The sequence below is a fragment of the Orycteropus afer genome, unplaced genomic scaffold (assembly GCF_000298275.1).
Source record: "Orycteropus afer afer isolate SDZICR_OR568_19922 unplaced genomic scaffold, OryAfe1.0 scaffold00116, whole genome shotgun sequence".
In the NCBI taxonomy this organism is placed as follows: domain Eukaryota; kingdom Metazoa; phylum Chordata; class Mammalia; order Tubulidentata; family Orycteropodidae; genus Orycteropus; species Orycteropus afer.
Genome location: NW_006921703.1, coordinates 2159502 through 2173192, shown reverse-complemented (window position 1 = coordinate 2173192; position 13691 = coordinate 2159502). Strand labels below are relative to the sequence as shown.

General features: G+C 36.8%; 1 protein-coding gene across 1 annotated transcript in view; it reads left to right on the top strand.

Moving 5' to 3' along the window:
• Positions 1–13691, top strand: part of DCHS2 (dachsous cadherin-related 2) — a 458783-nt gene that overhangs the window by 393850 nt on the left and 51242 nt on the right. The window contains exons 15-16 of the mRNA XM_042781410.1: positions 5641–5852; positions 7417–7568. Coding sequence (XP_042637344.1) covers positions 5641–5852; positions 7417–7568 — 364 coding nt within the window. The remainder of the gene's footprint in view (positions 1–5640; positions 5853–7416; positions 7569–13691) is intronic.

Genomic DNA, 13691 nt, shown 5'->3' with positions numbered 1-13691 from the left:
GGCAAAAGTCCACAGCTCAGCCCACCTTTCTCTTCACCTTCTCTGTTTATTCCCCAGCCACCGTGCGCAGTCCTCCGTGCAGTCCCTGGCAGGCAGGGTGATTTTTAGGTTAATTCTTAGGTCCTACCACCACTCGAGAATGTCCAAGCCATCTGTGTCGTCAGGATCGCTCAGGTCACTGCCAGACTACAGCTCCGCCTGTCTCCTTTTTTGGTATTTTCACGCAAATTCTTCTGTTAGTTCGGGTTTAGTCCACTTCTGTATCCTTCCCTTCAAGGCTCAGGGGTCCAAGATTATCTTCTGTGTCTGCATTAATTGGTTTCCCTTTTCTTTGCTGAAGTGGGTCTGTGCAGTCCTTCTGCCTAGTCCGCCATCTTGTGGAAACCTCCTTGTCTCATTCTTATTTGCAAGGGTTTGAATCTCTCTCCACTGAGAATAATGTTGGCTGTTGGTTTTGCATAGATGCCCTTTATTATGTTGAGGAATGTCCCTTCTATTTCTATTTTGCTGAGAGTTTTGATCAGGAATCGGTGTTGGATTTTATCAAATGCCTTTTCTGCATCAATTTGTATGATCATGTGGTTCTTTTCCTCTGTTTTATTTATGTGCTGGGTGACTGATTGTTTTTCTAATGTTGTACCATCCTTGCATACCTGATATTAACCCCACCTCGTCATAATGAATTCTTTTTTTTTGATATGTTATTGAAATCTATTGGCTAGGATTTTGTTGAAGGTTTTTGCATCTATACTCAAGAGGGATGTTGGTCTGTAGCTTTCCTTGTTAGCAATGTCTTTGTCTGGTTTTGGTATGAAGGTTATGCTTGCTTCATAAAATGAATTTGGTAGGATTCCGTTCTTTTCTATGTTTTGGAATAGTCTGAGTAGGATTGGTGTTAGTTCTTCTCTGAAAGTTTGGTAGAATTCTTCAGTCAAATCGTCTGGGCCAGTACTTTTTTTGTTGTTGGTAAATTTTTTATGACCTGTTTAATTTCTTCTTTTGTTATATATCTGTTCAAATTTTCCACCTCAGTCTGTGTTAGTTTAGGTAAGTAATGTGTTTCTAGAAATCTCTCCATTTCTTTCAGATTTTCAAATTTGTTGGAGTACAGTTCTTCATTATACAACACAATGCACTGCCATGGAGTTGGATCCGACTCACAGCGACACCTCCTTGGGTGTCCAAGGTGGTATCACTATGGAAGTAGGTTGCCCAAACTTGCTTCCAAGGAGTGGCTGGTGGGTTTGAACTCCCAGCCTTCTAGTTAGCAGTCAAATGCCTTACACACTATACCACTAGAGCTCCTTTCTGTGTATTAGTTGCTTTTTTTTCTTTCTTTCTTTTTAAAATATTGTTCACTCATTTGGAGTTTATGTAAGCTTTGAATTTCCAGCATAATGCTGGCTTTTCCTATTAGACCCTTTACCTTGAGTAGGCTCAGTCTTCTTCCCTTGTTTTCCATACCCTGTGCAGCCTTCAGAGATGAATTTCAAGGCCTCCTTGCTTGTGGTACAAACTATTGAAACAAAAACTAGCTTTGCTACTTGCTTGCCTCCCTGGATTCCTGTTTTCATTTTCTTTTTATTCTCTGAGGATTTCTTTCTACTATGCTACCTCAATAATTCATTAACATACACATGCAACATACACACATGCAACACACTCATACCACACACTATATGTGTGTATAGTGTAAGTGTATAATTTATTAAGCATTTTAGTTCTTTTATCATAAGGATTGTTCAGGTATGTAGTGGGTTTTTTACACATATTAAATATAGGCTTTATGAATGTGTGTTTAAACCATAGACTGTTTAGAAAAGAAAATAGGTATGCATGATTTGATGGGTCTCTGATAAGATTGTGTTTTCTTTCCATTTGTACAAGAGATCATCCTCTTTTACTCAGTCACAAACCAAAGATTGACATTTGCATTTAGGTGACATGCCACTTTAGCTTATAAACATCTATGATTCATTATCTTAAACAGGGTTTTTGGAGTTTCTCTAAGTTTGTATATATAAATTACAAATGGCAGAATTCATTCTATTTTGACAGGTAGACATAAAATAAAAATGATCAAATTTTCATTGTTTCAAATATGTCATTTTAGCCGGAGAGTGCTTAAAAAGTAATGGATAACAAATATTTATCACATTCTCCTTGGTGTTGTATACATGTGTATTTGTACAGTATGCAGTTACCTAAAATAACCTGATTATGTGATCAAGCATGTAGTAGTATTTGAAGAATCTTAACATCATTTTGGTAAGTATATTTATAACTTGGAGAAAACTATATATGCACATATATATGTATGTATGTGTATGTAAATATATACGTATAACCAAAACCAAATTCACTGCCATTGAGTCAATTTTGACTCATAGAAACCCCTACCAGGCTTCCAAAACTGTAAATCTTTACAAAAGCAGATTGGCTCATGCTTCATCTATTGAGTGGCTAGTCGGTTTGAACTGCTAACCTTTGGGTTAGCAGCCAAATACCTGAACCACTAAACTACTAATGTGTGTGTTTATATATATGTATATGTATGTGTGTATATATACATATATGTATTTATATATGCGTGTGTGTGTGTATATATATATTTTATATATAAATATATATATATATATTTTTTAAATAACTAGAGTTTAATTCTCAAGTTACATAGCTGGTACAGTCAAATATAGGTATGAATCTGTAGCTTGTGTTTGTGAATTTGTTACTGTAAGAAAAATATGCATTCTTGCTTATACTACTAGACAAACTCAGTAGCACTTTCTTACTGATGCCAGTACACCACTGATACCTCTGAGGGAAAAAGGAAAAAATCTCATATATCAGCCAAGACATAATGTGAATCTGGTAGGTGTGCCAGCCTTGATGAATCATCGCACAGACTGATTTTTGTCTTTTCCACTTGCAGAATGTTCACAACATATGTCAGATATTATGCCAAATATAACGAGCAAGGAAAGCATTAGAAGCATAGATCCATTCCAAGTGCAAAATTCCAATTATCAAAGCCTGAACACAAGCCTTTTATTAAAAAATACACTTTGATCTGCACTATAATTGGCACACTTTCTACTAAGTGACACTGGCGATTTAGTGTTGCAATTTTATTTTATTTTTCCTTTACAAACAGTAACACTACGTGAGAGTAAGCCCAGAGTTCTGTTTGCTGGAGACAGAGCTCCGGGTGAAGGTTGTAGACCCACCTCACACTCAGCCTTCTCTGCCACTTGGGGGCGCAGGGCTCAGCCATTGTCTAACACTGTTTCTGCAAAACACCTCCTTTCATCATTGGCCCATCAAAATGCATCTTAAATGATTCTGCAGCTGCCAAAACTTAGAGCTACTCTAAATTTTCTGTCGAAGTGTTGGTAAGAACAGACTGTGGTTTGTTAAAGTAGCTTGGTTCTAGTTCTGAATCAGTAACTAAATCTAATACCCATAAATGAAAGAGAGTTTATGAAAATTTAAATTTAATACTATAGCGGATTCTTAATATAAAATATAATTACTTATTTTTTCTTAATAATAAAAAAAAAACCTATGAAATCCCCCAAACACTCTCAGTATCAAAGATACAGTATTAGAAACTTCTCCACCACATGAGGACCTGAAGGCCTTAAGTTGTCTTAGACTGGCTTGCTTACCTGGAGAGAGTGGTTTGGATAGATCAATAAGAACTATGACTTCCAGGCCATGTTTCCAAAAATTGTGCAGGTTCTTTCACCAGAAGATGAAATTTCTATTAGCCTGTGGCTGTTCATTTTTTTTTTCCTTCTGAATTCAGAAGCCACAAAGCTATTAAATCTATATCTGTTCTGAGAGATATGCATAGAACATTTGAATCTATATCACTTTACTGCAAAGAAACATTCTAAACATGCACTGTATCATTTATTCCTTTACATCAAACTCATGAGAACATTATTAATATCCCTATTTTAAAGAAGAGCCTCGGCTTTATAGAAGCTGAATAACATACTCCAGGTCACAGAGTTAGTAAGTGATGGAGTCAGATAGAATGCCAAAATGAAGTTGCCAGGACAGAGATTTAAGCTTATTTTCAGGTTTGTTTAACTCAAAGTTAGTGCTATTGTGTAAATTTCTATTTGATGGAATTTCTGGCAATGAGAGCAAAGTTAATAATTCTGTTATAAATTTAAATGCAAAAGGGAGGAAAAATAGAATAGAAACTAAAGAAGGAAATTGAATTGTATTTCAATTCATATTAAGGATTTTTCATAATTTGGGGTTGAAACTGGAGCATGGCCCCATGCTAAGTGTCAGTTTTCCACACCTGGTTATACTTTTTGTATGACGTATAACAGATGTTATTGGACACCTTCTGTATGCTGGACTCCAAGCTAGGCATTGGGGATATGATGGTATAAAAGACATTTAACAATCCACACCTCATGGAGCTTATAAACCAAGAGAGTTAAAAGACATAAAACAGATGAGCCTAGTGTTGCTGAGAAATGCATGTGTCTTTGATAGTCTTTTGGGTCTGACAGTGGTAGTGCAGAGGTGGGTGGGCCTGGAAATACCACTGAGGAAGAATATACGTAAGAGGGCAATTAAGGCAGACAGAAAGGTTTTCATAAAGACTGTGAGACAAGCACTTGAAGAACAGAAAGTTCACGAGTATGACCAGAACAGAGAAAGTAAAGTGAAAAATGACATGAATAAGAAGTCTGAACATGTAGGTCCTTGTGTTGCTCTTAGTTGTTTTTAGCATCATTATGTTTGAGTTCAGTGTTGTGACTGTTGTGTCAATCCAGGTCATTGAGGATCTCCCTTATTTTCGCTGACCCACTGCTTTACCAAACACGATGTTCTTTTGTAGCAGTTAGTCTTTCTTAATGATGTATCCAAAGTAAGTAAGTTGAAGGAACATTCTTGTTCTATTTTTTTCGAAGACTGATTTGTTTATTCTTTTGGCAATCCATGATATATTCAGTATTCTTTGCCACCACAATTCAAATACATCCATTCTTCTTCTGTCTTCCTTTTCTACTCTTCAACTTTCACATGCATATGGGATGATTGGAAAGACCACGGCTTCAGGTCAGACATACCTCAGTCATAGATGCTGAATTTTCTCATAGTAGCACTGGAAAGTCGTCCAACAGTTTTACACAGGAAAATGACAGTATCCATTTTTTTATTATTATTTAATTCAGAATGAAAACTGGGAAACTAGTTAAGTGACTAATGAAGTGAACAAGATGGGAGAACGTGGTGGCTTGGAAGAGGGTAGCAGCAGTAGAATCAGAGAGAGGTAGATTCAAGAGAGGTTTGAAAAGTAGGCTTTCCCGACATGGCGGTGGGCTAAATATGGAGAGAGAGGGACTATTTCAGAGATAGCTCCAAGATTTTAGATATTTCTGTGTCTCTCTCCCTTCTACAATTTTGAATCCAACAAATATCAGAAAGTTCCCAACTATTTCACAGTACCTCCCATCAGTGGGAAAGGAAGAGCACGCCTCTCAAAGGAGGCTTTGAGAATACAAGACTTTCATGAGAGGTGGGCAGTGAGCCAAATATAATTTTGAGGCATAGCATTTTATATATAACTATAATGTACTTCTCTCTTTTTTCCCCTGGGGATAAAAATAGGAGAACTCACTGTGAAAGAACCAAAGTTTCTTGATTTTGAAGTCAGAAATGAAGTGCAACTTATTGTATTAGCTGAAAGAAGTGGACATAGAGCCTACAGCAAAGTAGCAATCTTGATACAAGATGTGAATGATAATTTTCCATGTTTTGACCAAAGTGTTTACCATGCATCGCTGTCTGAAGGCCAGTTCTACAATACTTATGTCATACAGGTAACAAGAATATATTTTTTATTTGGTTAATTATTATCAATTAATATACATACAGCAAAACAGACAGGCTTTTGTCTAGGACATAATGGTATTTTAAATGATTCCAGGGTCCCTGTGTGATTGATGGACTGGATGAAACTTTAAATTGAAAGAGGTCTTGAGTTTCCAAATATACTCTTCTTCCTCTTGATTTATTGAGTACTCAATTACTACTCACCTACTTTCACCAGGGACTCACTTGAGCACTAGTTGGGACTCTGTAGGGTACCACCTATCTGATACTTTACTTTTCTGGTTGAGTTAATTCAGGTTGTGAGTTGCCATCAAGTCAATTTCAACCCATAGCATCCCCATGTATACAGAGTAGAACTGTTTCTTAGTATTTTCAAGGTTGTTTCATTTTGGAAACTGATCACCAGGCTTTCCTTCAAAGGCACCTCTGGTTGGTATTGAACTGCCAGACATTTGGTTAGTGGTCTAATGCTTAACCATTTGCCCCACTTAGTGGATATGAGACCTTAGAGCCCTCACTGATCCACTATTCCAGGAGACTGTGTATCTATAAAAGTTTTAAGTGTACAGACCCAGTAGCCATACTGGACTTTATCTAGTCCCAATACAGACCAGCTTCTCTTCCTGATGGTCCCACAGAGAATTGTGTTGCAGCCTTCATGTACCCTGCAGATAAGTTCCCTGGAAGCTCCACTTGACCTCTCAGGGTCCCCTAAGAACTCTGCAGCAGTAAAGGATAAGTTGAGAGGATACGGAGAACTAGGACATCCGTATAGCAGCCCAAGAGAGAGGTAAAGGGGGCGTGACCTGAGGCTGAGGCTGAGGACAATAGAGGATAAAAAGAAGTACAACATTTTAAAACAAATCTGTCAATTTATTCTTAAATAAGGTCTTGAGCCCACAGTATAATAGGTTTTGTTGTTACAATGTAATGCAAACTATATCATATACCTCCATGGAGAATGATGTCCAACTTTTGTGTTATTGTTAGCATTATCTGATAACTAATTAAATAAGTAATCAAGATCCAAGTTTGTTAGCCCTAAATATATTGTTTCATTTCTTTAAAGATCACTTTAAGATGAGACTTCAAATACAATACACAAAAATATACATGTGGCCTATTTCACTGGCAATATTTTAAGCAAGAAAATAAATTTAAGAAAAGAGCTAATGAAAGGCTATCATTCACTGTGCAAAAGTTTCCTGTAATGTTTCTTTCCTTTCTTGCTACTAGCCTGAATCCATGCTGGAAATCTTCTATTCAAATAAATTAGATTTTATTTTTTTCTGTTGCTTAAAATTATAAGTAAAAAGTATGTGCCTCTCCTACTGAAAGTTACTTGGAAATCCTTTGAATATGTATGCAAAATAAGTTACTCACCCTTCACCCACCTTATTATAAAATTAAATTTAAATTTCATCAGCTTGTTGGTATTCCTTTAATAATCGATTGACAATCTGTGATTCTTTTATAATGCATTTCTCTGAACAGGCTTACACAATGTTGTAAATTAAATCCTTATTTAACAGAAGAATTGGTTCCTCTCAGGTTTTTGCTACTGACCCAGACAGTGGATTAAATGGCCTCCTTGAATATTCCATTCTTTCTGGCAACCAAGGAGACGTGTTTCAGATTGATGCCATGAGTGGTGTGATAACAACAAATTCAATTCTGGATTATGAGTCCACCAGCTCCTATAGGTTTGTCCATGATTCATATCTGTTTGATCAACTATTCTGCCTTGTTACTGACAATATTGTTGCTTTGCTTAGTTGTAAAAATGTATTTTCTTTCTGCTGCAACTTATCATTATTATTATTACTTTGGTGAAAATATACAGAATAACGCATACATCCATTCAATAATTTCTACATGGTACAGTTTAGGGTCATTGCTTAAATTCTTCACATTACATCACTATTCTCACTATCTCTACCCATATTATTTCACCACCACTAACTTTCTATGTTCCTTAAAGTTCTTATCTATGCTTTAGAATTACAGTTGTCATTTTGATCTCATATAGATACATCTTTAAAACAGCACAATGATTTAGGCCAATATTCTTTATTAATTGAGCTAAACTGTTACTTAGTTTAAAGATGACATCATGGGATAGTTTTAATTCAAAGTTAAAGATTATTCCAAAAGAGTAGATTTAGAGGTTCCTCTATTTTCAATAGATCCAATAAGTCTGTTTTCCATAACAATTTGACTTTCTGTTCCACAGTTTTTCTTCTTTTTGATCAGGCGCCATCTCTTAGCTGCTTGATCAAAACATTCAGTAATAGTAGCCAGCACCAACCATTTCTTCTGGTAATTAGTTCATGGAGGTGATTAGATCTGCAGTCCATTTCCTTGTTTGATTCCCTACATCTCCTTCTTTCTCTACTGCTTCTTGTATATAGAGGACAATTTTTATATCTTGGGTGGCCACTCACAAGCTTTTAAGACCCCAGGTACTACTCATGGAACTAGAAAGTAGAGAAGAACCTCTTAAACAATATCAGGCCAATTGACTGGATAGACCAACGAATACATGATACAACCTTTGAACCAATGAATCTAACCACATGAAGGGTTTAGTTGTATCTAAGTAATATCAACAATTGCAGTATTGTTTATTTATTTATTTATTTATTTATTTATTTATTTATTTATGGCTACTGTTATAAAATTATATATAACAGTATATTTGCCATTTTGCACTTTTTTATGGCATGCAGCTTAGTAATACCAGTTACATTAGTCAAGCTTTGTAACCATTACCTTTAGTAGATGCCAATTTTCCCATCATCATAGACAAAAATTCACTACTTTCCTCCCCCAGCCAACCCATGGTAGCCACTAGTAACCATGGGTCTCTATATATTTACTTATTTTTGTCATATCATGTAAGTGTTTGCTGCTGTTCCTTTCCATTTTGAGTCATGCCCCATCAACAAATGAAAGTTTTGAATGCTTTACTCCATCCAAGTCATTAAGGTCAACTCTTCTTTGAAGAGGCAACTCTTCCCTACTTGTATTTTGAGTGCCTTCCAACCTGATGGGCTCATCTTCTGGTACTGTATCAGATAGTGCTTCACTGCTATTCATAAGGTTTTCACTGGACAATTCTTTGAGAAGTTAATAATCGGAACATGGAATGTGCTATGAATTCCTACAAATCTAGGAAAATAGAGAGTTATAAAAAATGAAATGGAAAGCATAAAGATTGATGTTCTAGGCATTAGTGAGCTGAAATGGAGTAGTATTAGCCATTCTGAATCAGACAGTCATTTGGTCTACTATTCCAAGAATAACAAGTTGAAGAGGAAGGGCATCACATTCATCATCAAAAAGACATTTCAAGATCTGTCCTGAAATACAATGCTGTCAGTGATAGGAAAATATCCATATGCTTACAAGGAAGACCAGTTAATATTACTACTATTCAAATTTGTGTACTAACCACTAAAGCCAAAGATGAAGGAATTGAAGATTTTTACCAACTTATGAAGTCTGAAATTGACCAAATATGCAATCAAGATGTATTGATATTTACAAGGGATTGGATTGTGAAAGTTAGAAACAAAGAAGTGTTGGTGGTTGGAAAATATGGCCTTGGTGATAGAAATGATGTTGGGGACCTTATGGTAGAGTTTTGCAAAACCAATGACTTATTCATTGCAGATACCTTTTTCAACAATATAACATGTAGACCTCACCAGATGCAATTTACAGGAGTCAAAATGACTACATCTGAGGAAAGAGGCAATGGAGAAGCTCAGTAACATCAGTCAAAACAAGGTCAGGAGCTGACCATGGAACAGACCATCAATTTCATTCGCAATTTCATATTGAAGCTGAAGAAAATTAAAACAAGTCCATGGAAGTGAAAATGCAACCTTGATTACATCCCATCTCAATTTAGAGACCATCTGAAGTACAGAATTGATGAATCATCCACCAATGTCCAAAGGCTAGATGAGTTGTGGATGATAGTATCTTCATACATGAAGAGAGTAAAAAGACACAAAAGGAAGAAAAGACCAAAATGGATGTTGAAAGAGACTCTGAAACCTGTTCTTGAATGGAGAGTAGCTAAAGCAAATGAAAGAAGTGAGAAAATAAAAAGGCTGAACAGAAGATTTCAAAGGGCAGGTAGAGAGGACAAAGTAAAGTTTTACAATAACATATACAAAGACCTGGAATTAGAAAACCAAAAGGGAAGAACATGTTTGTAATTTCCCAGATTAAAAGAAGTGAACAAAAAATCAAGTCTCGAATTGCAACACTGAAAGATTCTAAAGGCAAAATATTAAATAATGCAAGAAGCATCAAAAAAAAAAAAAAAAGATTTCCATATACAGAACAAGGGGACACTACATGGTTTAAAATCAAGAAGGGAGTGCGTCAGGGTTGTATCCTTACTCCACACTTATTCAATCTATATGCTGAGCAAATAATGCGAGAAGCTGGACTAGATGAAGAAAAACATGGCATCAGGATTGGAGGAAGAATCATTAACAACCTGAGATATGCAGACGATACAACTTTGCTTGCTGAAAGTGAGGATGACTTAAGGCACCTACTGATGAAGGTTGAAGAATACAGTCTACAGTATGGATTACGTCTCAATATAAAGAAAACAAAAATCCTCACAACTGGACCAATGAGCAGTATCACAAGAAATGGAGAGAAGATTGAGGTTGTCAAAGAATTCATGTTGCTTGGTTCTACAATTGATGCCAATGAAAGCAGCAGTCAGGACATTAGACGATGTGTAGCATTGGGAAAGTCAACTGCGAAGGAACTGTATCAAGTGCTGAGGAGCAAGGATATCTCCTTGAGGACTAAGGTGCTCCTTACACAAGCCATGATATTTCCAATCACCTCGTATGCATGTGAGAGCTGGACAATGAATAAGGAAGACCAAAGAAGAGTTGATGCTTTTGAGTTGTGGTGCTGGCGAAGAATGCTGAAAGTACCATGGACTGCTAAAAGAACTAACAGATCTGTCCTGGAGGAAGTGCAGCCAGAATGCTCCTTGGAAGCAAGAATGGCCAGACTTCGTCTCACCTATTTTGGTCATGTTGTCAGAAGGGACCATTCCCTGGAGAAGGATGTCATGCTTGGTGGGGTGGAGGATTGATGAAAGAAGGGGAGGCCTTCAATGAGATGGATTGATATGGTAGCTGCAATGATGGGCTCAAGTATAGCAGGGATTGTGGGGCTGGTGCATGGGGTCGCTATGAGTCAGAAACGACTCGATGGCACTTAACAACAACAACATATACAGAGTCACTGTACCAAAAAGAATTGGTTGACAGCTACTACTAGTGGCCTTAGTGATAGAAATCAACTACTTCAGGAGATATAGGATATGATCAAGAACTGATGGTACTGAAGGAACATTCCTCAACATAATAAAGGACATCTATGCAATATCAACAGCCAACATTATTCTCAATGGAAAGAGACTGAAACCATTCCCTTGAGGACAGAAACCAGACAAGGATACCCTCAATCACTTCTATTCAACATTGTATTGGATGTCCTATCAGGGCAATAAGGCAGGAAAGGGAAATCAGAGGCATCCAGTCAAACTATCCCTATTTGCTGATCATCCTATACCTAGAAAACCCAAGAGACTCAGGCAAAAAAACTACTGGAACTAATTGAGAGATTTAGTATAGTGGCAAGATACAAGGTCAACATCCAAAAATCAGGTGGATTCCTCTACACCAGCAAAGAGATTGCTGAAAAAAGAAATAAGGAAATCAATGCCATGTACAAGCAATCCAAAAAATAAAGTATTTTGGAATAAATCTTACCAGGGACACAAAAGACCTATACAAAGAATATTATAAAAGACTACTTCAAGAAACCATAAGAGATGTACATAAATGGAAGAACATACCATGCTCGTGGATAGGAAGCTTGAACCTTGTGAAAATGTCAGTTCTACCCAAAGCAATGTATATATTCAATGCAATCCCAATCCAGATCCCATTAACATTCTTTAGGGACATAGAAAAACAAATCACTAACTTTATATGAAAAGGAAAGAGACCTAGGATAAGCAAAGCATTACTGAAGAAGAAAAACAAAGTAGGGAGTCTCACACTCCTGGATCTTAAAACATACTATACAGCCACAGTAGTCAAAACTGTCTGGTATTGGTACAATAACAGACACATAGACCAATGGAACAGAATTGAGATCTCAGAAATAGATCCATCAACCTGTGCTCAGCTGATCTTGGAGAAAGGGCTGAAATTCATAAATGAGGAAGAGATTGTCTGTTTAACAAATGGTGCTGGCAAAACTGGATATCCATTTGCAGAAAAATGAACCAAGATCCATACCTCACACCATACAGAAAAACTTAACTCCAGATAGAGCAGACTTAAATGTGAAACCTAAAACTATAAAGTTCCTCAAGGAAATACTAGAAGCAAATTTAGGGGCCCTAATATATGGCATAAATAATCAAGCATAACCCAAAATGCACGAATAGCAGAAGATCAACTAGGGACCTTCTAAAAATTAAATTTTTATGTGCTTCCAAAGACTCTCCAAAAGAGTCAAAAGGGAACCTACAGATTGGCAATGACATATCTGATAAGGGACTTATCTCTAGAATTTATAGAAAACTCCAACACCTCAACAACAAAAAAACAAATAATCCAATTACAAAATGGGCAGAAGACATGAATACACACTTCCAAAGAGGATATTCAGGCAACGAAAAAACATATGAAGAAATGCTCACAATCATTAGCCATTAGAGAGATTCAAATCAAAACAACAATGTGATACCATCTTGCCCCACAACTAGTAGCAAAGTTCAATACGACAGAAAATAAAACATGCTGGCAAGGATGTGGAGAAATTGGGACTCTCTTACACTGCTGGTGGGACTGTGAAATGACATAACCACTGTGGAAAGCAGTATGGCGATTCCTTAAAAAATTGAAATTAGAAATATCATTTGACCCAGCAGTTCCATTACTAGGTATATATCCTAAAGAAGTGAGAGCCAGGACAAAAAGAGATATATGCACACCCCTGTTCACTGCAGCACTATTTACAATAGCCAAAAGATGGAAACAACCTAGGTGCCCATTACCAGGAGAATGGATAAACAAACTATGGTACATACACAAAATGGAATATTATGCAACCCTGAAGAGTAACGTAGAAATCTGCAAAACACCACATAATATGGATGAACTTGGAGGACATTATGCTAAGTGAAATAAGTCAATCACAGAAGGACAAATATTTTATTAATGCATTATTGTAAAAATTCAAGGAAAGTTTATATATGGAAGGAAATTTTCTTTCTTGGTTACCAGGGGTAGAAGGCAAGGGGAGAGAACACTCTTAGATAGGTAGCAACAACTATTTATTTCAGGGAAGAGAGGGCAATGTACCAAATGTGAGTGATAAGTACAGTGGCATTGAGGAAGAGGAAGACATAGGAAGGTGTGTGGGAGGTACAGACAACAAAGATGAAACCCTTTTGCCCATATGGTACTGCATTGTCAGTGAAGGCAAACACTGATATGTGGGTGGATAGATGGGTGGACAGGCTGAACTATTAGTTATGTCTATACAGGGAGGAGTGTGCCCATGACCATCCATGTATAGGGTTGGCAGACAATGTTTCTACAAGTGTATTTGTATGTACTATAAGAATTCCCAGGTAGGAGGTGATTCTGGCAAGATGGCAGATTAGGCAGAAAGATTGCACAGACCCTCTTCAACAAAGAAAAGGGAAACCAATTAACACAGACACAGAAGATAATCTTGGACCCCTGAGCCTTGAAGGGAAG